The 26,169-nt window shown below is 43.1% G+C and overlaps 1 protein-coding gene across 1 annotated transcript; it reads left to right on the top strand.

Moving 5' to 3' along the window:
- Window positions 1-1,897: 1,897 nt before the first annotated feature.
- Window positions 1,898-25,249, top strand: LOC120528223 (zinc finger protein 678-like). The gene is made up of 3 exons (XM_039752329.1): window positions 1,898-2,101; window positions 12,406-12,933; window positions 22,395-25,249. Exons 2-3 carry the CDS (start codon window positions 12,453-12,455, stop codon window positions 23,990-23,992), a joined length of 2,079 nt encoding a protein of 692 aa, XP_039608263.1. The 5' UTR covers window positions 1,898-2,101; window positions 12,406-12,452; the 3' UTR covers window positions 23,993-25,249.
- Window positions 25,250-26,169: the final 920 nt, after the last annotated feature.

Here is a 26,169-nt window from a genome sequence, read left to right as displayed (position 1 = left end):
TTATTTAATATTAGGGCCTTACTAGTAAAACATTTCAACGTAAATGACTTTATCTGAGTAAGGAAAGCAGATTATTTAATTCTTTGTGAAAAATGGGTGGTGTCCTTTAAGAAGCTGCTCCTCCGGGCTATAATTTCTTTCATTCTGTTCGCCAAGAGAAGAAAGGCGGCGGCCTCGCAAGTATTTCTTTTTTCCAGCCAGTTAAATTATAATGTTATCAATTTTTGGTAAATTCACATCTTTCGAGTACCTTGCTCAAGCTATTCAAGGAGGTCCCCACGCTCTGCTACTTACCGTTTATTGTCCGCCGAAATACAACGCATCCTTTATTGATGAATTTTTAAATGTGTTATCTTATATATAAGGGCGGCACGGTAGCGCTGCTGCCTCGCAGTTAGGAGATCTGGGTTCGCTTCCCGGGTCCTCCCTGCGTGGAGTTTGCATGTTCTCCCGTGTTCGTGGGTTTCCTCCGGGCGCTCCGGTTTCCTCCCACAATCCAAAGACATGCAGGTTAGGTGGATTGGCGATTCTAAATTGGCCCTAGTGTGCGCTTGGTGTGTGGGTGTGTTTGTGTGTGTCCTGTGGTGGGTTGGCACCCTGCCCAGGATTGGTTCCTGCCTTGTGCCCTGTGTTGGCTGGGATTGGCTCCAGCAGACCCCCGTGACCCTGTATTCGGATTCAGCGAGTTAGACAATGGATGGATGGATCTACGCGTGGAAGTGTGTCTGTCTGTCCGGCCCGAAAGTGAGAGGTGGAGTCGGAGTAACAGAGGAAACAGAAAACTTGCTTAGCCGCTAATAACACAAACGAGGCCAGCACGTCATCAATACGAAACCTCAGAAGAAAGACAAAGTCGATTAGCCGCTAATACCGAAGCAAGGTGAGCACATCGGTATAACGGTATCCTTTTTACTTTTCATCCCGCGGCTAATAACACAAGCGAGGCCAGCACAGCAACAAAACGAAACCTCCTTGGGGAGAGACGCCCAGAGCAGTTCCTTTCCATTACCTGACATCTCTTTTTTTTCAGACGATTTGATTTCAGTAGTTTTTAGGAATCCGGGCATTTTACAGCACGGTCTTACACAGCTTGTCTATAATAATAACGGCTGTTGGTAGATTTGTAATCCCGTGATTTCAATCTTCATATGGATGATCAGGGTGACGCCAAGGTAAGATAATTCATTAACCTTCTGATCTTGTTTGATTCTAATCGATATGTCACCCAGCCGACACATAAAGGTGTGTGTGTGTGTTTGGGGGGGTTGTGGGGGTATGGGGCACGCCTTTGATCATTACTTTATTCTTTTTACAGACGCAGTGTCTGTGACTAGAACCGCAGAGGAGCGTACTGTTATACATTTGCTAATATCATTAATTGTCAACCTGAAGTCAATGACTTTGCCAATGCAGGCATAATATGGCAGTGCATTTCAACGGAGAAGATATCCATTTCATAATAACGTATCAATTTGCATATTTATTTAATTTTCGTTCAAAATATTCCTGCGTTGTCTTAGCCTTGCATATTCTTCCCGTATTCCTCCTGCCTATTGTCTGCTGTCCCTTTAAAAAGCGCGTAGGGATTAACAGATTATCTGAGGTAGGAGAAACAATCTATTAAACGGCTACAATAGCCACGATCGGTTTTTAATCATTTCTAATGGCTGAGTCTGCAAAATTTCGATGCTTATAGGACGCTCACCACGTCTGCTTCCTGACGAGAAATTACAAACTCTGGCGCCGTTGTTGCAAATGCAGTTCGGAAATGACGTATTTTGCGTCACATTAATACGGAAGTTGCGTTTTTTCATAGGTTTTCTGGGAAGTGAAGTCCACTTTTTTTTGTTTTGCGCAGTCGCCAGAATCCAGCCTGATAGCCAATCTGAGAAAGAGGCGGAGCTTCATTGAGTGAAGTACGTCATCCATTGTGTGGAAGACGTGCTCCGTGTGGAATTTCTTGGTGTTCACGAACATCCAGATTTCCCTGTGGTGTGGAATCTATCGAAGTATTGTGCGCCGAGGATAAAAGCCACCAGGATTACCAAAAGACGTGACGTGGTTGGACAAAATAGTGAATAACGGGCGAGCTGCAGTCCCGGTGAGATTTAGCGGCGGACATCCCAAATTCCATTGTGTTCTTTATTTATTGCTTATTTGTGTATAAGGCGTGGGCAAAAATATTTAAATCGCCGGCAAAACGAAGAGCTGCTTGATCGTTGCGAGGGCGGTCATCATCCCATTCCTCGCGCTTATTTCACGCTACACTGCACGCCTCCTCATCTCTTATGCCGGTGGCGGTTGTCACCGAGTGCCTCTCTCTGCAAGAGGCTGCTTCAGCTCCTACTATGGGTCTCAATGCAAAATATTTATAGATGTTGTGCATATATAATGTGTGTGTGTGTAGTATATTAATACGTGTGTGTTAAGATGCGATGCTGGCTTGTGCACAATAACATCGCGGGTTTTAAATTAACACTACTAAACAATGGCGATTTTACTGTGTGATTAATTAATTGGGGCGATACGGTGGCGCAGTGGTAGCGCTGCTGTCTCGCAATATGGAGACGGGATTCAAGTCCCACCCCACTGTGTGCAGGTGCTCCGGATTGCAGAAGATCGAATTAGCATTTAGAGATATCTCAATATGAATTGCACATGTCCTAAAATGCAGTTTACTTTTTAAGCTTGGTGAAATCGTTTCCAGTTATCTCAACATCTGTTCCTTTCCATTTGAGATCTCTCAGGCACATTTTCAGAAAGGTCAAAAAGAACTGCCCGTGCACTTCGAGACCTCGCCGGTCCTGTTGGAGTTGACCTTGCGGGCATTCTAAGATCTCTGAAATGCCCGTCGAGACATCTGAGAAAAAATTCTTGGACAATTCCCTGTTCTTTCAATGGGATTTCCTGTCTGATTGAAGATAACTTAAAATATTGTGCGATATCTCAAAATGAGTAAAAAGTTATATGGAGAAATATCTTAAAATAAAATATACTCTTTTTTTTTTTGGAGAAATCCAAAATTGCATCGTTATTTTTCCCAGATATCTTGAAATAAGTTAAACTCTTTGTGAAAAGATATAACAGTTGCAAAGTTGTGACTGTGAACGTGCTTATCCAGATGATTCGTTAATGAAAAGACATCAGCCAGGGCCACGGCAGGCCTTCTCAGACTTGATGGGTGTTTTAACTTTCAAGGTTTAGTTACATGTTGTATGCCGTATAACTGAAATATAAAAAGAAATCGTTAAAGAAATAATAGCAACAAAAACATTTTTCATGAAATGCCTACGATTAGTTATTTATGCTCGTTGTGTTTTTACTTATTTACTCGTGCAGCGAAATCGCCGTTTAGTAATACAGGCAACGGTACGTCCGCCTGTCTCAAGCACGTTGTCTGTTTACACACCGGACATGGGGGTCCTGACACCTGACGTGCCGCTTTCTTGGCGCATCTTGTTGTCTTTGTACATCCAACTTTCCTCTTCTCGACGCCGAACGTTATTCTGCCTGGGCACAGATAGACGCCAGACATTTTGTCATCTTATAGATTCACATATTGTTGCATTACGTAACCAAACGAAAGAGTAAATACAATTTCCATCTAAAAACGTTAAATAACAAATGGAATTGAGACATCGCATCACATCAAAAATCCGTCGTCTCCGATAAAGGTAGTTTTCTTTCTCTTTCTCTTTCTCTTTCTTTCTTTGAGTGCCTTTACTCGCATTACTGTGCTCATCGTACAAACCAATATGTCAGTTCTTTTTTTCTTTCTCTCTCTCTCAAAGTGTAGTTTCAGTGTCTCCTGTGTTTCATTTAATGACAAGCTGACACAGTGACAATTCGCCTTACCTCAGTAAGTAAGTAAGTGAACTTTATTGTCATTCATACCACACAACAGTACAACAATGGATGCATAGCTGAACGAAATTGCGTTTCTCCAGGCTCAATGTACAGATATAAAAGTCAAATGCTCGCAAGACAACATACAGACATTACAAACATTTTACTTCTTATACAGAAAGTAGGTAAGACGGCGTAAGACTGCACAGGGCAGCACAGTACAAACAATTAAAACAAAAGCAATGTAAGCCAGTCAGTGGGTGAAATATAATATGATTGTGTTATTGCACTATTTGGAAACGATATTTATACATAATATAGACAATGTAATATTGTACAGCAGGGGTGCCCAATGCAGGGCCGCTGCTGGCCAAATGGGTGCCCTAAGCAGAAATTTACTTTTGTGCCCCCTCCCCAAAATATTACGGAAGTAAAAATAAGTTAATAAAAAAAAAACACCTATTATAGGGGCCAAAATAGAACTTTATTCAAATAAAAGTAAATACATGAGAGCGCAGCATCACGTGTGCTTAGCCTACTCTGCGTTCACCGTAAAATGCAATATATACGTTTATATTTTTGTTTATTTGTATATGTATATTATTAATATTAATTTATTAGTATTAAATTGTTATAATATATAAAAACGATTCCTTCATCCTCCAGGAACTGCCTGTATACTCTCACCACATGAGGCCAGGAATTGTCGTGCACCAGGAGCCACTGTACCAGCATAGGGTCTGACAATGGGTCCAAGGTTTTCATCCTGATACCTAATGGCAGCCAAGGTGCCTTTTTCAAGCCTTTAGCGGTCTGTGTGACCCTCCATGGATATGCCTCCCCAGACAATCATTAACCCACCACCAAACTGCTCATGCTGAATGATGTTACAGGCAGCATAATGTTCTCCGTGGCTTCTCCAGACCCTTTCACTTCTGTCACGTGCTCAGGGTGAACCTGCTCTCATCTGTAAAAAGCACAGGGCACCAGTGGTGCATCTGCCAATTCTGGTTTTCTATGGCGAATGCCAATCGAGCTGCATGCTGCTGGGCAGTGAGCTCAGGGCCCATTAGAGGACATGGGGCCCTTGGGTCACCCTCATGAAGTCTTTCTGTTTAGTCAGAGACATTCACCCCAGTGGCCTGCTGGAGGTCATTTTGTAGGGCTCTGGCAGTGCTCATCCTGTTCCTCCTTGCCCAAAGGAGCAGATACTGGTCCTGCTGATGGGTTATGGACCTTCTATGGCCCTCTCCAGCTCTCCTAGAGTAACTGCTTGTCTCCTAGAATCTCCTCCATGCCCTTGAGACTGTGCAGGGAGACACAGCAAACCTTCTGGCAATGACACATATTGATGTGCCATCCTGGAGAAGTTGGACTACCTGTGCAACCTCTGTAGGGTCCAGGTATCGCCTCATGCTACCAGTAGTGACACTGACTGTAGCCAAATGCAAAACTAGTGAAGAAACAGTCAGAAAAGATGAGGAGGGAAAAATGTCAGTGGCCTCCACCTGTTAAACCATTCCTGTTTTGGGGGTCATCTCATTGTTGCCTCTCTAGTGCATCTGTTGTTAATTTCATGAACACCACAGCAGCTGAAACTGATTAACAACCCCCTCTGCTACTTAACTGACCAGATTAACATCCCATAAGTTTCATTGACTTTATGCTATACTCTGATTAAAAAGTGTTCCTTTAATTCTTTTGAGCAATATATATATATATATATATATATTATTTTTTTTAATGTGGGTAGATCATTTCGACCTTGTAATTTTAAAAGAAGCTCGCAAGCCGAAAAAGTGTGTGCACCCATGTACGATATTACAATACAATATAATGTAAACTTAAGACCTATTTGTGGTAATAAAGTGCACAATAAGTAAGAGAGCAAAAGGACAAAGGTTATTTAATGGAGTTTAATTTTCTGATGGCCTGGGGGGGAAGTAGCTCCTGTGTAAATCTGGTCGTTCTGCGGTAACGTTTTCCAGAGGGCAGAAGTTCAAACAGCCCATGTGCCGGGTGTGGGGCATCTTTAATGAACTTAATGGATCTGCTCTGGCAACGTGAGTAGTGTAATTCTTGAACAGATGGGAGTGAGGACCCGATGATTTTCTCCGCTGTCCTCACCACTCTTCGAAGTATCTTCTGTTCAGCGGCAGTGCAACTACCATACCAAACTGAGATGCTACTGGTCAATATACTTTCTGTAGTGCCTAAACTATTATGTCGTCTCCGTTTTCTTTTGGCTTCTCCCACAAGAGATCTCCACAGAAAAGCATCTGTCTTTCTCCATATATCGATCTGTTAAAATTTTACATCGGATGCCCTTCCTGATGTAACTCTCCCCATTTATCACGAAGAAACACATTGGTTTGTGCCTCCCCAGTGGCTGGGTTACCCTGCACTATTATATAATCCTTGAATTTTTCAGAATGCTGGCTGCTTTGCGAAGAGTCTATTACTGTCCTATCAATCAATCAATCCAATCAATCAATCAATCAATCAATCAAAGTGCTTTACAAAATGAATAGAAAAATAGAAGACACAATAAAAAATAAACATAAGTCAACATTAATTAACATAGAATAAGTAAGGTCCATCGACTCCATTTGCTGCAGAACAGGTTTGGGTTCACCCCGTGCTGTGTGCTCCCACCACCGACGACACCTGCTATTCAGTGCTGTGATCACTGAAGTCACAGAAGACATTCGGGAAACGCAACAATCTCCTCACAGCCTATGTGGAAGTGTTGTCAGTCCTATTTTCTGTGTAAAACGCTACTTTGAAGAAAATGGTAAGTACTTGAGCAATACTTCAAACAAACATCCCCCCCAAAAAAGCTTGAAAATGCTTGTTTAAAAAAAAGTAGTTAACAGCTTGAAAATGTTAAGGAGACCCCCAGGTGTGAATGGGTCTTCAGGCTTTCAACAAATGAAAGACAAATTATTACGAGGCACAACCCTGAAAAACAATACACAGTGAAAGTTTTAACTGCCAGGACTCGTGTTAGATCAGCTCAACTGTGTCAAACTCTTACATTCAAATTTAGTTGAAAAGAAAGATTTAATTTTATTTGGTGAGTACTGTTTTTAACTGCGGTGGGTTGGCATCCTGCCCGGGATTGGTTCCTGCCTTGTGCCCTGTGTTGGCTGGGATTGACTCCGGCAGACCACCGTGGCACTGTGTTCGGATTGGAAAATGGATGGATGGATGGAGTACTGTTTGTAAAGCACAAACAAAGAGAGTTAGTTTGAACGTGCCTGAATATGGACACTCTGAACTTGATCACTGTTTTCATTCGTGTCCCGCTTTCATTCGCACAACATGGTGAGCCGGTAGATGGGAAGCTGCCAGTCTAGTGGAGTGTTAGAAGTCACGACTTGTAATTCGTCAGGAGTGAGTTCACTTCCCTGCCATGTCGGAAATGGGGAGGGGACAACTTGAGTGACCCCTTAGCAGAGACTGAGTGTCTTATGGTTGTCGGGTAACTGGTGGTGTTTTCTGCCATCTTTATCACTTATCATCTCCATTGGTGGGTGGGTAGGTAGAACATTATTCGTCCCCAGGTGCAAATGTGACTTTTCACAGAAGCTCTAGTACTAGGGTTTTGTACCGTGTTCGCCATCTTGCCTGAAGAAGGGACCTGAATTGCCTCGAAAGCTTGCATATTGTAATCATTTTAGTTGGCCAATAAAAGGTGTCATTTTGCTTGGCTTTTCTCTCTACACAGAAGCTCTATAAATAAATAAATCTCTTTTTTGTTTATTTTTATTAATTTTATTGCAATCCATACAAATCAATCAAGTTTTTACAAAAAGAAAAATTGAGTTAATGACAAATCGATCCCCACCCTGAGAGAGAGCAAGGCAAACGGCGTGAAATTTAAGGCTTGTAAACTTACCTAAATTAATAAATTCTCTGTGCTTTATGAGATTATTTTTAAAATATTACTGATTAGATCCTGCCATGTTTTGAAAAAAGTCTGTACAGATCCTCTAACTGAGTATTTGATTTTTTCCTATTTCAAATAGTGTAACACATCGGTTTCCCACTGACTTAAAAGAGGAGAGTTTGGGTTCTTCCAGTTTATCAGAATGCGTGCCAAGAGTGTAGTGAATGCAATCACAATTTGTTTGTCTTTCTCCACTTTAAGCCCCTCTGTGAGCCCACCAAACACAGCTCTTAATGGGTTAGGAGGGATTGTGAGTCCAAGGCTCTCTGAAAGGTAATTAAAAAATTTGGTCCAGAATGATGTTAATTTGGTGCAGGCTCAGAACATGTGACCCAGTGAGGCTGGGACTTGATTGTAACGTTCGCAGGTTGGAAACATTTTGGAGAAAATCTCTTTATCAAATAAAAAAAAAAAAAAACCTGAAACGAGATGGGACTTTTTATCCTGACAAGACCAGACTTTTTCAGAGAGATAACTTTCATGTCCCGTGAGACGAGACTTTGTGCCAAGAGATTTAACCAGGCCTGGGGTCGGAAATAAAAGACAAAGATTAGATGACAAAGTAGAACATCGTAGGTTAGATATAACAAAAGCACTAAAATTTAAAAGTCTCAGAAAAACTGATAGTAAAGATCGCCTTAGTGCAAACAAATGGAAATTATTACTCGGTGAAATAACAGAACAGCGAAAAGAGATTGAATATATTGTTTGGATTTCAACTTTAAGTCGGGGACTTGTACAATAGATCGTCTGACCCGTGTTGCCATCGGGGAAATGTGCCGTTTCTTCCCAATAAAGAGGCATATCCATGAGAATTGAAAGATTTGGTGTTTGGTGAAAGTGAAATCCACAAACGTGAGCGGCACAGACGTGACGCGCCAGCCAGGGGTTGGAGGGCGAAGCGAGTAGGGGGCCAAGCCAAGCCCCCTAGTACTAAAAAATGATCATTTCGGTGTGTACAGTCGCTGGCAAAAGTTTTGAGAATGAGCCAAGTGTTGGTTTTCACAAAGACTGCTGCTTCAGTGTTTTCAGATCTTTGTGTCAGATGTTTCTCTGGGATACTGAAGTAAAATTGCAAGCAGTTCATAATTTCAAAGACCTTTATTGACAGTGACATGAAGTTTATGTGCAGAGTCACAATATTTGCAGTGTTGGTCCTTCTTTCTTTTTCCAGACCTTTGCAGTTCGCCCTGGCGAGCTTGTAATCAACTTCTGGGCCAAATCCTGACTGATGGCAGCTGCCCATTCTTGCAGAATCAGGATTGATGGGTTTTTGTTTGTCCACCCGCTGCTTCTTGAGGATTGACCACAAGTTCTCAATGGGGAGCTTCCTGGCCATTGACCCAAAATTTTGTTTCCCCCCGAGCCACTTAGTTGTCACTGTTGCCTTATGTCCCAGTTCTCCATCATGCTGGAATATCCGTTGTTGGTCACCAAACTGTTGTCAGATGGTTGGGAGAAGTTGCTCTCGGTGGATGTTTTGGTCCCATTCTTTATTCCTGGCTGTGTTCTTATGCCAAATTGTGAGTGAGAAGCAACCCCACATGACATCAATGGTCTCAGGATGCTTTACAGTTCACCTGACCCAGGACTGATGGTAGCGCCGCTCACCTTTTCTTCTCAAACAATCAAAAAGGGGATTCGTCAGAGACAATGACTTGACCCCAGCAGTCTAATCCCAGAACATCAGTCTGTCCCTGATGGTTTTTCTGGGCTTCTTTGCTGCCCTTCTTGACACCCACCAGGCCATCCTCGAAATGTCTTCGCCTCACTCACACCTGCCTGCTGCCATTCCTGAGCAAGCTCTACACTGGTGGCCCCCGATCCCACACCATGAATTAAGAATGGGACCAAAACATCCTCCGAGAGCATCTTCTCCCAACCATCAAGAACAGTTTGGTGACCAACATGATGGAGCACCTGGCGATAAGGCAAAAATGAGAACTGAGTGGATCGGGGAACAAAATTTTGGGTCCATGGCCAGGAAACTCCCCATTGAGAACTTGTGATCAATCCTCAAAAAGCCACCAATCCTGACAAACTCCAAGCGTTGATTACGCAAGAATGGGCAGCTGCCGTCAGTCAGGATTTGGCCCAGAAGTCGATTACCAGCCCGCCAGGGCGAACTGCAAAGGTCTGGAAAAAGAAAGAAGGACCAACACTGCAAATATTGTGACTCTGTTCATAAACTTCATGTCATTTTCAATAAAAGCCTTTGCAATTATGAACTGCTTGTAATTCTACTTCAGTATCCCACAGAAACATCTGACAAAAAGATCTGAAAACAATGAAGCAGCAAACTTGGTGAAAACCAACACTTGGCTCATTCTCAGAACTGCTGGCCATGACTGTAGATATGTGTGTATTTGAGCAGCTGTTTAAAATTGATCCTCCTGCGAGGACCTTGGATATATCTGGATCTACATTTCTTGAGGCTGGTCCTCCAAATAGTTGTGAAACCCCCAAGTCACACTGAAATTGCACAGGTGGTGAACCAGCTGAGGGTAGGGAAGGCTGCAGGGGTCTCTGGTAACCAGGATGAACTTCTCCAGGCTGTTGGTCAGGCTGTCGTCCTGGCATTGCAAGCAATCTTTGTTTCCATTTTGCAGATGAGTGTCATCCCAACTGACTGGAAAACGGGACATGTGGTCCCTATCTGGAAAGGGATGGGTGATCACCTGGATTGTGGCCAGTCCCTACTCTCCGTGCCAGAGGGGTCATCCTCCATAAGATCCACTTGCTCACCTACCGGCGACTGGAGCAGTCTGGTTTTACACCTAAGAAAGCTGCCATCGACCGCATCCTGGCAATGAAGGTTCTCATGGAGCGCAAACACGAATCTCGGCAGAGTTTCTTTACAGCCTTTGTGGATTTTCATAAAGTTTTCGACTCAGTTGATTGAGCTGCCCTGTGGGACATCCTGAGACTTCATGTGATCCCATCAAGGTTTGCTGGATATCATGGGCAGCATGTCCACTGGTACTGTGAGTGCTATGCAGAGTGGAGGCAGGACCTCTCAGTTGATTGTGGGGTCCGTCAGTGGTATGTTCTGCTCCTACTCTGTTCAATGCTTATTTAGTAGAGTGGGTTTTGGGCTAGGTTGTGGGGTCCAGCGGCTGGGGGCCGTTGGTTGGTGAAGAAAGATTCACTGATCTTGACTTTGCTGACGATGCCGTGATCTTCACAGAGTCAATGGAGGCTCTGATTGGGGCGCTTGAGAGACTGAGTGAGGAATCTGAGTGTCTGGGCTTGCGAGTGTCCTAATAAAAACCAAAGAGTCAGGCCTTTAATGACCTCTTGGGCACGGCCATCAGCAGGGTGTCTGTCTGCGGAGAGAGTGTCGACCTCATTGAGAGGTTTACTTACCTCAGCAGTGACATTCATATCTCCTATGATGTCAGTAGACAGATTGGGAGAGCACAGGGGGGTCATGAGGTCACTGGAAAGGGGTGTGTGGCGCTCCTGATATCTTTGCAAAAGGATGAAGGTCCAAGTCTTTAGAGTCCTGCTGCTTCCTGTTTGTGAGACATGGACGCCATCCAGTGACCGGAGATGAACCCTGGACTCCTTCATGTGTGTCTCTTCGCAGAATCATTTGGGTTCCGCTGGCTTGACTTTGTGTTGCTTATGGAGTCCTGAATGAGGCACATGACGCATTGTGAGGGAGCCTCAATTATGGCACTACGGCCATGTGGTGCGTTTGTCTGAGGGTGATCCGGCTCGTAAGATCCGCATTGTTGGTGACCCGAGTGGCTGGACCAGGGCAAGTGGTGGCCCACGTAACACCTGGCTGCCTCAGATACAGGGTCATTTCCAGAGGGTGGGACTGGACCACATTTGTCTTCCTGGGGGGATGTGCCAACAGGGATCCTGAGCTGTTTTGTCGTATGGTGGGTGCAACAAAGCATTGTACCAGTGCATGCTCCCCAACCTGACTTGTGTGTGTGTGTATATATATATATATATATATATTATATATATATATATCTGTCATCTGAATACACACCAAAATGAGTAAAAGGAAGACACTTTAACAAGCAGGAAATCTTTGACCTTGGCAGTGCCAGTACCAGTGAGGCACTATACTGGCTTATTGCTGTTGGCATAAAGGAGCCCCTAAAACATTGTGTCTATTGATACACACCTCCGCTGCGTAATTTGTTGGCTGAAAGTCCCTCATGTTGTTGTGTCACAGTGAGGACGTGCAGCATTGTTCATCATGGCACTCCATTTTGTCTTCATTCTCACCTCCTCTGCTGCCTCCAGGGGGTCCAGAGTGTATCCCATAATATTATCATCATCATCAGGATGTCGAAGTATTAAGCTGACATACTGGACATACCTGTGGTTCCAACTCATTTTAATTATTTAATTTTTATTTTTATTTTGAGCAGAGTAGAATTGTTTCAGACAAGTAATAAAGAATAGCATTTATTTATTTATTTTTTTTCTGATTTGGTCCAATGATTGACATTTTTGCTGCTTTGATACGAAAATCAGATTACGCATGTGTACAGTAACGGAGCTTGTTTCTGACCTGAAGCCTCCCTGTATTAGCGTACTGCCTTTGCGTAACAGTAAGTTGACATTCTTTTATATTTTCACAGATGTAAGACAGCGGAGAGGCAAACAGAAAGGAAAACGCGCCGGAGAGATGGTGTCGCCGAAAGATGATGACGCCGAGGAGAGAGTGGGACACATTAAAGAGGAGGACTGTGAGTGGGATGCCAGCCACCTTCCGCTACACGTCGTCTGCGTGAAGCTGGAGGATGGTGAGGGGAATGTTTCTGGTTTTAAAGAGGAGGATTCTGAAGAAGGGTGCCTGGCCATTAAAAGAGAGGGGCCCGGGCAGGTCTTGATCAGTGCCGGGATGGAAAAGAGAGAAACTGTCGTGAATTTCAAGAGCGATGCATCTTTGGAGAAGGAGGACGACTCTGGTTTACCGGCCGGTTTGGCACTGCAGAATGAGGTGACTTATTTGTCGTGCGCTCAGTGGGGACCACCGCGGTCACTTCAGCAGCTTCCTGGAGAGCTCAACTCCAAACTGCCCAAAGCTGAGAGCAAACTCCCTGAGACGATAAATGACAGGACAGCATCGAAAAAGGAAGAACCTTCTATAAGGCAATTTGGAACACGTAAGTGTACATTCAAAACAAAGTAGTAAATAAATACGAAGATTCAGCACAATCACCAGAGTGAAATGATGAAACACTTTACAAGGGTACACGCTTGTTATGAGTGCACCGTAAGAGTTCATTTAACGCTGGTGGTTTTACTGTGTAGCAGTTTCTAGTGGGGTTATGGTGACATTTTTATCGTTTTTTGGAAATGTTGGTTTCTTCTTCTTCTTCTTCTTCTTCTTTCGGCTGCTCCCATTGGGGGTCACCACAGCAGATCATCTTCTTCCATATCTTTCTGTCCTTGTCACCTTCCTCTGTTACAAACATCACCTGCATGTCCTCTCTCACCACATCCATAAACCTTCTCTTGGACCTTCCTCTGTTCCCCTTGCCTGCCAGCTCTATCCTTAGCATCCTTCTCCCAATATAATCATCATCTCTCCTCTGCACATGTCCAAACCAACGCAATCTCGCCTCTCTGACTTTGTCTCCCAATCGTCCCACCTGAGCTGATCCTCTAATGTCCACATTTCTAATCCTGTCCACCATCGTCACACTCAATGCAGATCTTAACATCTTTAACTCTGCCACCTCCAGCTCTGTCTCCTGCTTTGTGGTCGTCTCCAGCCCATATAACATAGCTGGTCTCACTACCGTCCAGTTGACCTTCCCTTTCACTCTTGCTGATACTCGTCTGTCACAAATCACTCCTGACACTCTTCTCCACCCACTCCACCCTGCCTGCACTCTCTTCTTCACCTCTCTTCCACCCTCCCCGTATTTAAACTCCACCTTCTCCAACTCTACTCCCTCATCCTCATCATTCCACTGGCCTCCCTCTTATTCACACACATGTATTCTGTCTTGGTGGTCCAACTGACCTTCATTCCTCTCCTCTCATATCTCCACCTCTCCAGGGTCTCCTCAACCTGCTCCCTACTATCGCTACAGATCACAATGTCATCAGCAAACATCACAGTCCACTTGGACTCCTGTCTAATCTCATCTGTCAACCTGTCCATCACCATTGACAATAAGAAAGGGCTCAGAGCCGATCCCTGATGTAATCCCACCTCTGTCACTCCTACCTCAGACCTCACCACGATCACACTTCCCTCATACATATCCTGCAAAACTCTTACATACTTCTCTGCCACTCCTGACTTCCTCATAAAATACCACAGCTCTTTTCTCTCAGTCACCCATTACTACAAATGTTTGTGATGCGCCATCTGTTGAAATGGCAAATGGAAAGCATTTTATTAGTACATGCACTACATCGATTACTTAGACTTCATCCCATCCTGGAATATAATAAAAGGACATGTGTCTGTGCATGTGTGTACAACCTGATTTATGTCTCTGTCATATGTCGTTTGGTGTGGTTTGTGATGCACCATCTGTTGAAATGCTAAATGCAATCCACTTCATTACTTAAAATGCTGGATGCACCATCTTTGGAAATGTAACAACTGGACAGACATGCAGATAAATATTACACACATTCATCCTTTTATTAAGTTGTGTGTGTGTGTATAAATATGCACCATTTGTTGAAATGATAAATCAATTCACTTCATTACTCCAAATGTTTCATGCACCATCAAACAACACTGTTTTCATCAATCCCACACCCAATGACATATAACTGAGACATAGCAACAGGCTGTACCCCCACATACACAGACACTTGTTCTTTTATTAATTACTAGCAGAATACCCGCGCTTCGCAGCGGAGAAGTAGTGTGTTAAAGAAGTTATGAAAAAGAAAAGGAAACATTTTAAAAATAACATAACCTGATTGTCAATGTAATTGTTTTGTGACTGTTATGAGTGTTGCTGTCATCAAGGATTTAATTCTCATTATTTCTTTCAATCAGGTTTGTATTTGGAGGACGTGTTGTGTTCAAGTTACATTCCGTGTTTGTCAACCGTTGTAAAGATAACAGGTTTCATTCATCGAAGTGTTCACCATCCAGATCGCTACTCGTGAATCTAAGATGTTTAACAGGCATTCCCGGTATTAACTTGTGGATTTGCCTGCGAATATTTAGCAGCAGCATGTCTATGAACGTAATTTAAACTTAAGCTTTACACCTTGCTTTCCTATTGATATGTCTACAAAGGCTTGTTCAGATTCAGATGGTTGTTCCTCTCTTACTGCATCAATAAACAGCTCGTCTTCCTCTTCATCTGAGACATCACACACTGCATGCACGGGTTTACCTTTCCCAGTCCTGCAAAGTCGGTTAACGTGAGCCGCTCGGAAGTACATCGAAGGTTCTCGGCTGTGCTTGTGCTCTCTCGTGCGATCTCGCGATGGCCATGGCTTCATATAATGTTAGCTCAGACCCGGCACTTAAAAGTTTCTCTCGCACTTTCGCTGAGTTTGTGCCAAACACCACCCTGACCATCTCATCTTCGTTTGCATAAGCACAGACCTTCACCAACAAATATTTAGCAGCAGCGTGTCTATTGGATAGCTGCTGACGAACGGCCTTATATGGGCAGGGACTCAATTACGTGGGAGACGTGACGATGAGGGATGTAACTCCGCCTCACATGGTGACCGAGCTGCAGGCTATGGAAGTGTATATGTGCGTAAGTAGGATTCAATTAGCAACCCGCTATTTCTTGAAGATGGGCCCATAAGTAACAACGACTGTTGAAAAGTTCAATATGGCGGCCGACAGTGGCGCATACCACCGAAATAAGTAGCATCGGTTTCGGGAAGCCGCCTACAAAATTTCATGAAGATGGGGCCATAAATAAGAAAGTTCAACATGGCGGGCGTTGTTGACCGTTATGACCGTTACGTGTAGAATTTCGAAATGAAACCTGCTTAACTGTTGTAAGTAAGCTGTAAGGAATAAGCCTGCCAAATTTCAGCTTTCTACCTACATGGGAAGTTGGAGAATTAGTGATGAGTCAGTGAGTCAGTCAGTCAGTCAGTGTGGGCTTTGCCTTTTATTAGTATAGACTAGCTCAGCTTCCCATCTAGGATGGGGTGAAATCTACGTAACCGATGTAGACCTCCTGGTTAACATCTGCAATGCAGCATCTGTGGGAATGTGCTTTGTGGTGCATGCACTAATAAAATGCTTTCCATTTGCCATTTCAACAGATGGCGCACCACAAACATTTGTAGTAATAAAATGCATTACTACAAATATTTGTGATGCGCCATCAGTTGAAATGCTAAATGTAATTCACTTCCATCCGTTATCCAACCCGCTATATCCTAACACAGGGTCACGGGGGTTTGTCTGCTGGAGCCAATCCCAGCCAACACAGGGCGCAAGGCAGGAAACAAACCCCAGGCAGGGCGCCAGCCCACTGCAGGTATTTCACTTCATTACTCCAAATGCTTGATGCACCATCTTTGGAAATGTAACAACTGGACAGACACGCAGATAAATATTACACACATGCATTCTTTTTTAAGGTGTGTGTGTGTGTATAAATATGCGCCATCTGTTGAAATGATAAATGCAATTCACTTCATTACTCCAAATGTTTGATGCACCATCTTTGGAATGTCAGAAATGTAACAACGGGACAGACCTGCAGTTAAATATTACACACATGCATCCTTTTCTTTAAGGGGTGTGTTTGTATATAAATATGCGCCGTCTGTTGAAATGATGCATGCATTGCCATCCACACTGAAGCCTGGTTGAAAGGTGTTTCAGACTCCGAGTCCTTCTGTGAAAGGTTTCCCAATGCTGTTGAGGGTGCATCTGCATGAAATCACCACAAACGCCCTAAACAACAGTGCGGCATTGCATACGTTTTTATATCTCCGCCGTGGGTTTCTCCCTCGTCTGGGGTTCAGAGTCTCCGTTTCAGTCACTGAGGTATGTGACTGTTCTATGTGTTTTGTGGGTGGTCCTAAATGGGGCGGGTCCACCTGCCAATCACCCCCAGGAACTACTCTCCGCCCTGTGAATGTGAAGAGTTTTCCCACAGTTCCTGGCGGTTCATTGTAAATTTCTCATGTTTTGTGTGTGTTTTTTTTTTTTTTGTGCTTTTTCTTTTGGTTCATTGGAGTTTTATCTCTGCCATGTCCCTCTTGAAGATGTGACCGTAATGAGAACACATCACTAGCACTGCGCCTTGATCTGTCACACAAACAAAGTGTATAATTGTACAGTATTTCATGCACTAAATGAATAACAACATCATGTATAAAACAAATAAATTATCCATAAAACAGGTGCTCCAACATCCATAAAAAAATAACCATAAATAGACCCATAAAATGAGGCAGATTCCCATCATTAAAAAAAGAGAAAGCGCAAACTTTAGTGCATCCTTCTAAAAACTGCGGGACCTGTCCACAAACGGAGCCCCCCATCGATCAGCTCAGGTGAGTTCCCAGGACCCCATGACAAGCCTCACTCCTCTCTCACTGCCACCATCCCTTGTCCTTCAATGGGGGCCGATTCGGAGCTGTAGGTCACTTGCGCTCCTGTTCTGCTCATCAGGGGTGGCCTCTGTCCCTCAGAGGTCCGGCCACACAGTTAACATCAGGGCCCTCATTCCCGAGTGCTTGTCTTCTTTCCAGAACAATGAAAGCTCTGCTTTGCTCCTGCCCTTCACTTTCAATTTCTCTTTCATGTTATCTCCAATTTCCTTTCTCTCAGTCTGTGTCTCTCTCCTCAAATCTTGTCCTCTTTATAGCAGTAGGGATGCAGGTGGGCTGGCACTGATTACAGACCCCAAAGTGCTAATGAGGTAATCGACTGAACTGCACGTGAATGCACAATCGGCTGATGAACCCATCAGTGCCCTGCACTCTGCCACGCCCACCCACATCCCTCCAGATGCTTAAACATCTACCTGTAGCCATGGACCCCTGCATGTCACTGGTTTGCGTATTGGGACTTTTGCTCCCCTTGCATTACTTTGGCTGGCAACATCTTTTTGCCTTGTGTGCTCTATGGAGCTTCAGGTGTGTACAGAGAATTTCTGTTTTATATGTGGCCCTTTTTGAATTCAGCTGGGGTTTTTGGCAGGATTTCCCCCTCTAGTGGCCATTTCTAGAAGTATTCCTGGAACTCTAGTGCTGTGGGACACTCAGTCATAACCATGCATTACGGTGAGAAAAACGGCGCCCGTGAGGTTCATCAGCTTCTGACTATAGAAGTGACAAGCCAAGGTGGGGACAAGCAACCTGTAATGTGCCAACAACTGCAGTGCAGGGCCTTCTTGACAGCATCACAGCCCCCCAGGCAAAGTGGGGTGCTGGGTCCCCTGTTTTGACAGCAAAACAGAAACAAAGATAGGCATGAGAAACCTCGTGGACCCCTGGTCATTGCCCATTGTGCCCACCCATATGTTAAAATGGCTCAAGTTGGGACATCTAGCAACTCGTAACTGAGGATGATGGTGGACTAGTGCTTTTTTTTATTTTGGGGCCAACCAGTTGAGAAAAGTTCAATATCATCGAGTGAAAAATAATCCTCGTCCAAACTCACCTTAAGGGAGGTGACAAAGTGAATAAAAAGCTCTAGCTGTGAGCCATACACACCCCAATTACAATAAAATAAGCATTTTAACTCCTTTTTTTGAAAGATAATATAGTGAATTAAAAAAAAAAAAAAAGAAATCCAAGAGACATCGGTTTTGCTTATTTTCCCAGCAAGTTGCCTGGAGAACCTTAGCATCTTAAAGAACTAATTGAAATAAATTTCTTATGATTAGGGCAAGAGGAGCCCAAATGTCTGTTATTTTACAATCAAGTGTCATTGTGTTACAAGGCTTGAATTATTGCATCTTAGAGCTATCAGGAGTGCAATAAATACATTTAAAATTAAAATCCTGTTAAAGCTAACATGGTAAAACGGATATTCACGTTTCTTCTCCAGAGCAGCAATACAACCCGTGGCACTAAGTCTGTGAATGGACCCCAATGCTCAGACTCCTTGTTGGCTCCACTCAATTCGTCATTAACGCCATACTGTGTCGTGCCTGCCGTCCATTTCCGATGGCTTCAGCTCTCTGTCATCAGACTTGACTCGCTCACTGACTCTCAACTCCATGTCTATATATATATATATATATACACAGTATACTGTGTATATATATACTGTGTGTATATATATATATATATATATATATATATATATATATATATATACTGTATATATATATATATATATATATATATATACTGTATATATATTATAGGATTATTAGGACCACCATACTAATACGTTGTTTGACCCCCTTTCGCCTTCAGAACTGCCTTCATTCTACGTGGCATTGATTCAACAAGGTGCTGAAAGCATTCTTTAGAAATGTTGGCCCATATTGATAGGATATCATCTTGCAGTTGATGGAGATTTGTGGGATGCACATCCAGGGCACGAAGCTCCCGTTCCACCACATCCCAAAGATGGTCTATTGGGTTGAGATCTGGTGACTGTGGGGGCCATTTTAGTACAGTGAACTCATTGTCATGTTCAAGAAACCAATTTGAAATGATTCGAGCTTTGTGACATGGTGCATTATCCTGCTGGAAGTAGCCACTAGAGGATGGGTATATGGTGGTCAGGAAGGGATGGACATGGTCAGAAACAATGCTCAGATAGCCCGTGGCATTTAAACGATGCCCAATTGGCACTAAGGGGCCTAAAGTGTGCCAAGAAAACATCCCCCACACCATTACACCACCACCACCAGCCTGCACAGTGGTAACAAGGCATGATGGATCCATGTTCTCATTCTGTTTACGCCAAATTCTGACTCTATCATTTAAATGTCTCAACAGAAATCGAGACTCATTAGACCAGGCCACATTTTTCCAGTCTTCAACTGTCCAATTTTGGTGAGCTTGTGCAAATTGTAGCCTCTTTTTCCTATTTGTAGTGGAGATGAGTGGTACCCGGTGGGGTCTTCTGCTGTTGTAGCCCATCCTCCTCAAGGTTGTGGGTGTTGTGGCTTCACAAATGCTTTGCTGCATACCTCAGTTGTAACGAGTGGTTATTTCAGTCAAAGTTGCTCTTCTAACAGCATGAATCAGTCGGCCCATTCTCCTCTGACCTCTAGCATCAACAAGGCATTTTCGCCCACAGGACTGCCGCCTACTGGATGTTTTTCCCTTTTCACACCATTCTTTGTAAACCCTAGAAATGGTTGTGCGTGAAAATCCCAGTAACTGAGCAGATTGTGAAATACTCAGACCGGCTCGTCTGGCACCAACAACCATGCCACGCTCCAAATTGCTTAAATCTCCTTTCTTTGCCATTCTGACATTCAGTTTGGAGTTCAGGAGATTGTCTTGACCAGGACCACACCCCTAAATGCATTGAAGCAACTGCCATGTGATTGGTTGATTAGATAATTACATTAATGAGAAATTGAACAGGTGTTCCTAATAATCTTTTAGGTGAGTGTATATATATATATATATATATATATATATATATATATATATATAGATAGATAGATAGATAGATAGATAGATACATTCATGTGAAAACATTAGGACACCCTTTGAAATCATGTGGTTTTTTGTAACATTTTTAATAAATGGTTATTTCATCTCCGTTTCAACAATACAGAGAGATTAAAGTAATCCAACTAAACAAAGAAAACTGAAGAAAAGTCTTTTCAAGATCTTCTGTAAATGTCATTCTACAAAAATGCCTATTCTAACTGAGGAAAAGATAGGACACCCTCACATGTATTCCCTCTTAAATTGGCTCAGATCTCACACAGGTATATCACACCAGGTGCACATAATTAGTAGATCGTTACTCTGCATGTTGAATGAGGCTTGCCCTATTTAAACCTCAGACATTTAGTTTGGTGTGCTCCTGACTGTTGAAGTGAGAGTGAGCACCATGGTGAGAACAAAAGAGCTGTCAGAGGACTTCAGAAAAGATTGTAGCAGCCTATGAGTCTGGGAAGGGATTTAAAAGATCTCAAAAGATTTTGAAATCAGCCATTCCACTGTCCGGAAGATAGTCTACAAGTGGAGGGCTTTCAAAACAACTGCCAACATGCCCAGGACTGGTCGCCCCAGCAAGTTCACCCCAAGAGCAGACCGCAAGATGCTAAAAGAGGTCTCCAAAACCCTAAAGTGTCATCTCGAGAACTACAGCAGGCTCTGGCTACTGTTGATGTAGAAGTACATGCCTCTACAATCAGAAAGAGACTGTACAAGTTTAACTTGCATGGGAGGTGTGCAAGGAGGAAACCTTTGCTTTCCAAGAGAAACATCGAGGCCAGACTGACATTTGCCAGAGATAAAGTTGACAAAGACCAGGACTTCTGGAATAATGTTCTTTGGACAGATGAGTCCAAAATTGAATTATTTGGACACAACAGCAGAGGACATGTTTGGCGTAAACCAAACACAGCATTCCAAGAAAAGAACCTCATACCAACTGTGAAGCATGGAGGTGGAAGTGTCATGGTTTGGGGCTGCTTTGCTGCAGCAGGACCTGGTCAGCTCACCATCATAGAATCCACGATGAATTCTACTGTGTATCAGAAGGTGCTTGAAGAACATGTGAGACCATCAGTTAGAAAATTAAAGCTGAAGCGGAACTGGACCATGCAACATGACAATGACCCAAAACATACTAGTAAATCAACCAAAGATTGGCTGAAAAGAAGAAATGGAGAGTCCTGGAATGGCCAAGTCAAAGTCCAGATTTGAATCCCATTGAGATGCTGTGGGGTGACTTGAAAAGGGCTGTACGTGCAAGAAACCCTCAAACATCTCACAGCTGAAAAAGTTCTGCATTGAGGAGTGGGGTAAAATTTCCTCAGACCGATGTCGAAGACTGGTAGATGGCTACAAGAACCGTCTCACTGCAGTTATTTCAGCCAAAGGAGGTAACACTCGCTATTAGGGGCAAGGGTGTCCTATCTTTTTCCTCAGTTAGAATAGGCATTTTGTAGAATGACATTTACAGAAGATCTTGAAAAGACTTTTCTTCAGTTTTCTTTGTTTAGTTGGATTACTTTAATCTCTCTGTATTGTTGAAACGGAGATGAAATAACCATTTATTAAAAATGTTACAAAAAACCACATGCTTTCAAAGGGTGTCCTAATGTTTTCACATGAATGTAGATAGATATAGATATATATATATATATATGATTATTTATCTATACTAATAAAAGGCAAAGCCCTCACTCACTCACTGACTCATCACTAATTCTCCAACTTCCTGTGTAGGTAGAATATAATATATACACACACATATATACCCGTGTGTGTGTGTATATACAGATATATGATATAGACTCAAACCGATTATGACAGCAGAAATCCAAGCCGTGAGAAAACAGTAAAAATGAGACGTGTCAACCATCGCAGTACATTTTCTGATGCAGCTAAATGAAAACAACTTTGTGACGCTGCACAAGACATTACATAAGAACAGACCATTTGTTATAAATCAATCTTGTCTTAAATTGTTTTTGCACTGAATCGTATGTTTTTGTCTTTACAACAGCTTCACTAGAGAATGACAGCTTCCTCACATCTGCAGCTGCTGAAAAGTCCATTCAGTGCCAACCTCAACTGAACTATCCTGATAGAAATGTGAAGTCTGTGGTGTTTGGAGCTGGGAGTTTTCAACAAAGCACATTGCAGTGCAGTCCTTCTCCTTTTGTGGCCCTAAAATTAAAACACAACATCAATTCTCAACAGAAATACAATGACACACTGCTGACTTCATATGTGTGCCAGAAATGTGGAAAATATTTTAAGCACAAAACCGATTTTAACAATCATCTGAGCAGGCATTTGGTTGAGAAGTCCCATTGTTGCAGTGAATGTGGCAAACGCTTCATAAACAAAAAAGGGCTTCTGAGCCACATGAAAACTCACACCGGAGATAAACCTCATTGCTGTTCTGAATGTGGCAAACGATTTTCACAATCCAGTCACCTCCGGAGACACCTGAGAATTCACAGTGGAGAGAAGCCTCATTGCTGTACTGAATGTGGAAGGCAATTCTCTGTCAAAGGCAGCCTTGAGCGACACATAAAGATTCACACTGGAGAAAAGCCTCATTGCTGTTCTGAGTGTGGCAAACATTTCTCACGATTTAGCTGCCTTCAGAACCACATGAGAATCCACACAGGAGAGAAGCCTCATAGTTGTTTTGAATGTGGGAAGCAATTCATACAGATAGGAAACCTTCAGAGCCACATGAGAGTTCATACTGGTGAGAAACCTCACTGCTGTTTAGTATGTGGGAAGCGATTCTCACAAATTGGGAATCTTCAGGACCACCGGAGAATTCACACTGGAGAGAAACCATACTCCTGTTCTGAATGTGGTAAAAAATTCTCGCAGATTAGCAGCCTTCAGAGCCACATAAGAATACACACTGGTGAGAGGCCTCATTCCTGCCCTGAATGTGGCAAATGCTTCTCACAAATAAGCCACCTTAGAAGGCATGTTAAAATTCACACTGGGCTGAAACCTCATTTCTGTTCTGAATGTGGCAAACAATTCACAGAACTCAGCAGTCTGCGGAGCCACATGAGAATTCACACTGGCGAGAAACCCCATTGCTGTACGGAATGTGGCAAACAATTTTCAGAACTAAGCCGTCTTCGAAGCCATACAAGAACCCACACTGGAGAGAAACCTTATTGTTGTACAGAGTGCGGCAAACGATTCTCACAAGTAAGTTGTCTTCAGAGACACATGAAAATCCACACGGGAGAGAAACCATATTTGTGTTCAGATTGTGGGAGACAGTTTTCAGAAATAAGCCGTCTTCGAAGCCATGCAAGAGTCCACACCGGAGAGAAGCCTCATGGTTGTACAGAGTGTGGCAAAAAATTCTCCCAAATCAGCAGTTTAAACAGCCATAAGCGAATTCACACAGGAGAGAGACCCCACTGCTGCCCTAAGTGTGACAAAAGATTTTCACACTTGAGCAGTCTGCACAGCCACATAAGAACTCACACGGGAGAAAAACCTCACTGCTGCCTGGAATGTGGCAAGTGTTTCTCACAAACAAGCCAACTTAAGAGACACACAAGAATTCACACAGGTGAGGAAGGGCAGAAACGTGAAATGGAAGTGAAGACGTGAGAATATTTGAGAATGTGTGTCGGTAGCCCTCACGCCAAAACAGTTTGTTCACATTGTCCTAAAAGTAAAACTCCTTCCTTGTTGTGAAAATGAATGAAATATGACATGATCCAGCAAATCAAGGAGGAGCTGTGGGAACTTCACCAGCAACACACCATCGATGGACCTCTACAGATGAGGGAAGTCTAGAAAATAACTTTAAGAGATCCCATTTGTAATATAAATCATGGATACAGAAAGGCATAATCGGCATACACAAGCAGCAAAGCAGATTTCAGTGTCACACATCTCACTTCATGAATGCACCGATTGCACACTGTTTAGACGTGCATTGTTCACCATTGAAAGATCAACTTTCCGGGAGGTTCCAGGTCAGCAGTATGACTATCTGATCTCAGCTCCTCCAGGATCTTTGTAGCAGTTTGCCGAGTCCTTACCTTTTTTCCATTCACCATTTGGCAGACCTTCCTCTGAGTCTAATCCCACTCTGCCATTCTACTGTAACATGCAAAAAAACACTTTCCTCTTGAGGTCTAGCAACTTCTCCATTCCTACATGTTGAGACAATCAACATCGTACTCCACCTGAATGGTTCACTACGTGTTTGAAACGTCTCCCCTCATCCCTTTTGCGACTCTGGCAATAATCGTGACAGACGTCCGAGGGACATGCGCTCGCCCAGACCCTATAAATAAAAGGTCACAGACTGAGGGAGAAGACAAATGTAGAATACGCAGGGGTTCAAAAAGAGGAGTAGGTGAGGTAACCGAAAGTCAGCTTAAAGTCCTCCTTCATACAGTAAGCTGGTAAAGGCTTGGTTTCACTTAACCTTTCTGTTCTTGAAGATACCTTTTATGTTGGAATCAAAACTGATGAAATGACTCAAAATTCCAATTAAAAAAAATATATTAATTTGCTGCTGGGGCCCCCCAAAATGGCTTCCTTTGGGTAAGTAAGGAGTCTTCAGAAGCCAATGAGGAACCTCAAACTATCCTCTTTTTCTGAGCTGCTTCCGATTTTTTGTTTTACTATTCGTGAAAACTGTTAGGATCAACTGTGACCAAGTTCCATTGTCTTTGTTCTCTCTCGTGTGCAGTGACCACCAACTTCATCAAGTTGAACCCTTATAAATGGAGCGTGGAATGGATTGGTATAAAACCAGCATCACACCATCCCTCTATCATACTCAAACTGACGGTAACCCAGTGGTTCTCAACCTGTGGGGCGGGCCCCCCTAGGGTGGGGTGCAAAGTAACAAAAAGGGGGGCGCGAAGATGTGAAAAAAAAAAAATCAAAAATATGAAAACAACCATCTGTTAAAACCAAAAGAAATGAACTTAAACTACATTCTGATACTAGAAAAATTAAATATAGAGTTAGATAAATGTCAATAAAAGTTAAGTAGGCATAATAAAATATGCACCTACGTTTTAAAAAAAAAAAACGTTGGGGGACGCAATTAAAACTGTTATGAAAACTCAGGTTGCAAATACTTAAAAGGTTGAGAAATGCTGCGGTAACCTGTGTTGAGTCGAAGGAGGGAGCTAGGCAGCCAACTGGTGGCCTGCACTTCTCCTAATACCCGTGGGTCACAATGCTTTTCTTGTTTGCTTATCATTTATCTGGAGATCAACTTTGTAGGGGTTTCTGTAGGGTCTGGGGGACCTTTCTGTGCAGTTAATCAGCTCTCACAAACCTTAGTACTGTGGCAAACTCCTACCCTGAGAGAGAAGACAAAATCAAATTATACAGAAATTCAATAAGAGGAGTGAGTAAAGGAACAGCCAGAGGAAAGGAACTCAAACCTGCGACAGTCTAGCTTACCTTGAGAGCCATGTCACTAAGTTAGACATCACATAATTTGTTGCACTTTACTCTGTAGATCATCTGAATACCTTTTACGTTGGAATCTACTGGACAGAGAAATATTTCAGACCTACTTGGTATACCTAGGATAAACGCCAAAGTCGTTTCCCTCAGCACTTCCACATTCGTCTGTCCTGATTCCTTCTTGAACACCTCATCCTTTATCAAGCTGAACAACTGGAAGTGAAGCGCGGAATGAACTTGAATAAAATCAACATCAAACCACAATATGGTAAATGACTGAAATTGGAGGTAACTTGCCTTGTGTCCAAGGAGGGGCTGGATGGCCAGCACTTCTCCTATAGATTGTG

The sequence above is a fragment of the Polypterus senegalus genome, chromosome 4 (genome assembly GCF_016835505.1).
Source record: "Polypterus senegalus isolate Bchr_013 chromosome 4, ASM1683550v1, whole genome shotgun sequence".
NCBI classification, from domain to species: Eukaryota; Metazoa; Chordata; class Cladistia; order Polypteriformes; family Polypteridae; genus Polypterus; species Polypterus senegalus.
The sequence above is the reverse complement of the archived record's forward strand: the minus strand, read 5'-3'. Positions and strand labels throughout refer to the sequence as shown.

Bases quoted from the DNA above. Each gene is read 5' to 3' on its own strand.
- LOC120528223 (XM_039752329.1), top strand. From the start codon at position 12,453: ATGGTGTCGCCGAAAGATGATGACGCCGAGGAGAGAGTGGGACACATT. The intron at 12,934-22,394 runs GTAAGTGTACAT...TCTTTACAACAG, and splicing joins TATAAGGCAATTTGGAACAC to CTTCACTAGAGAATGACAGC.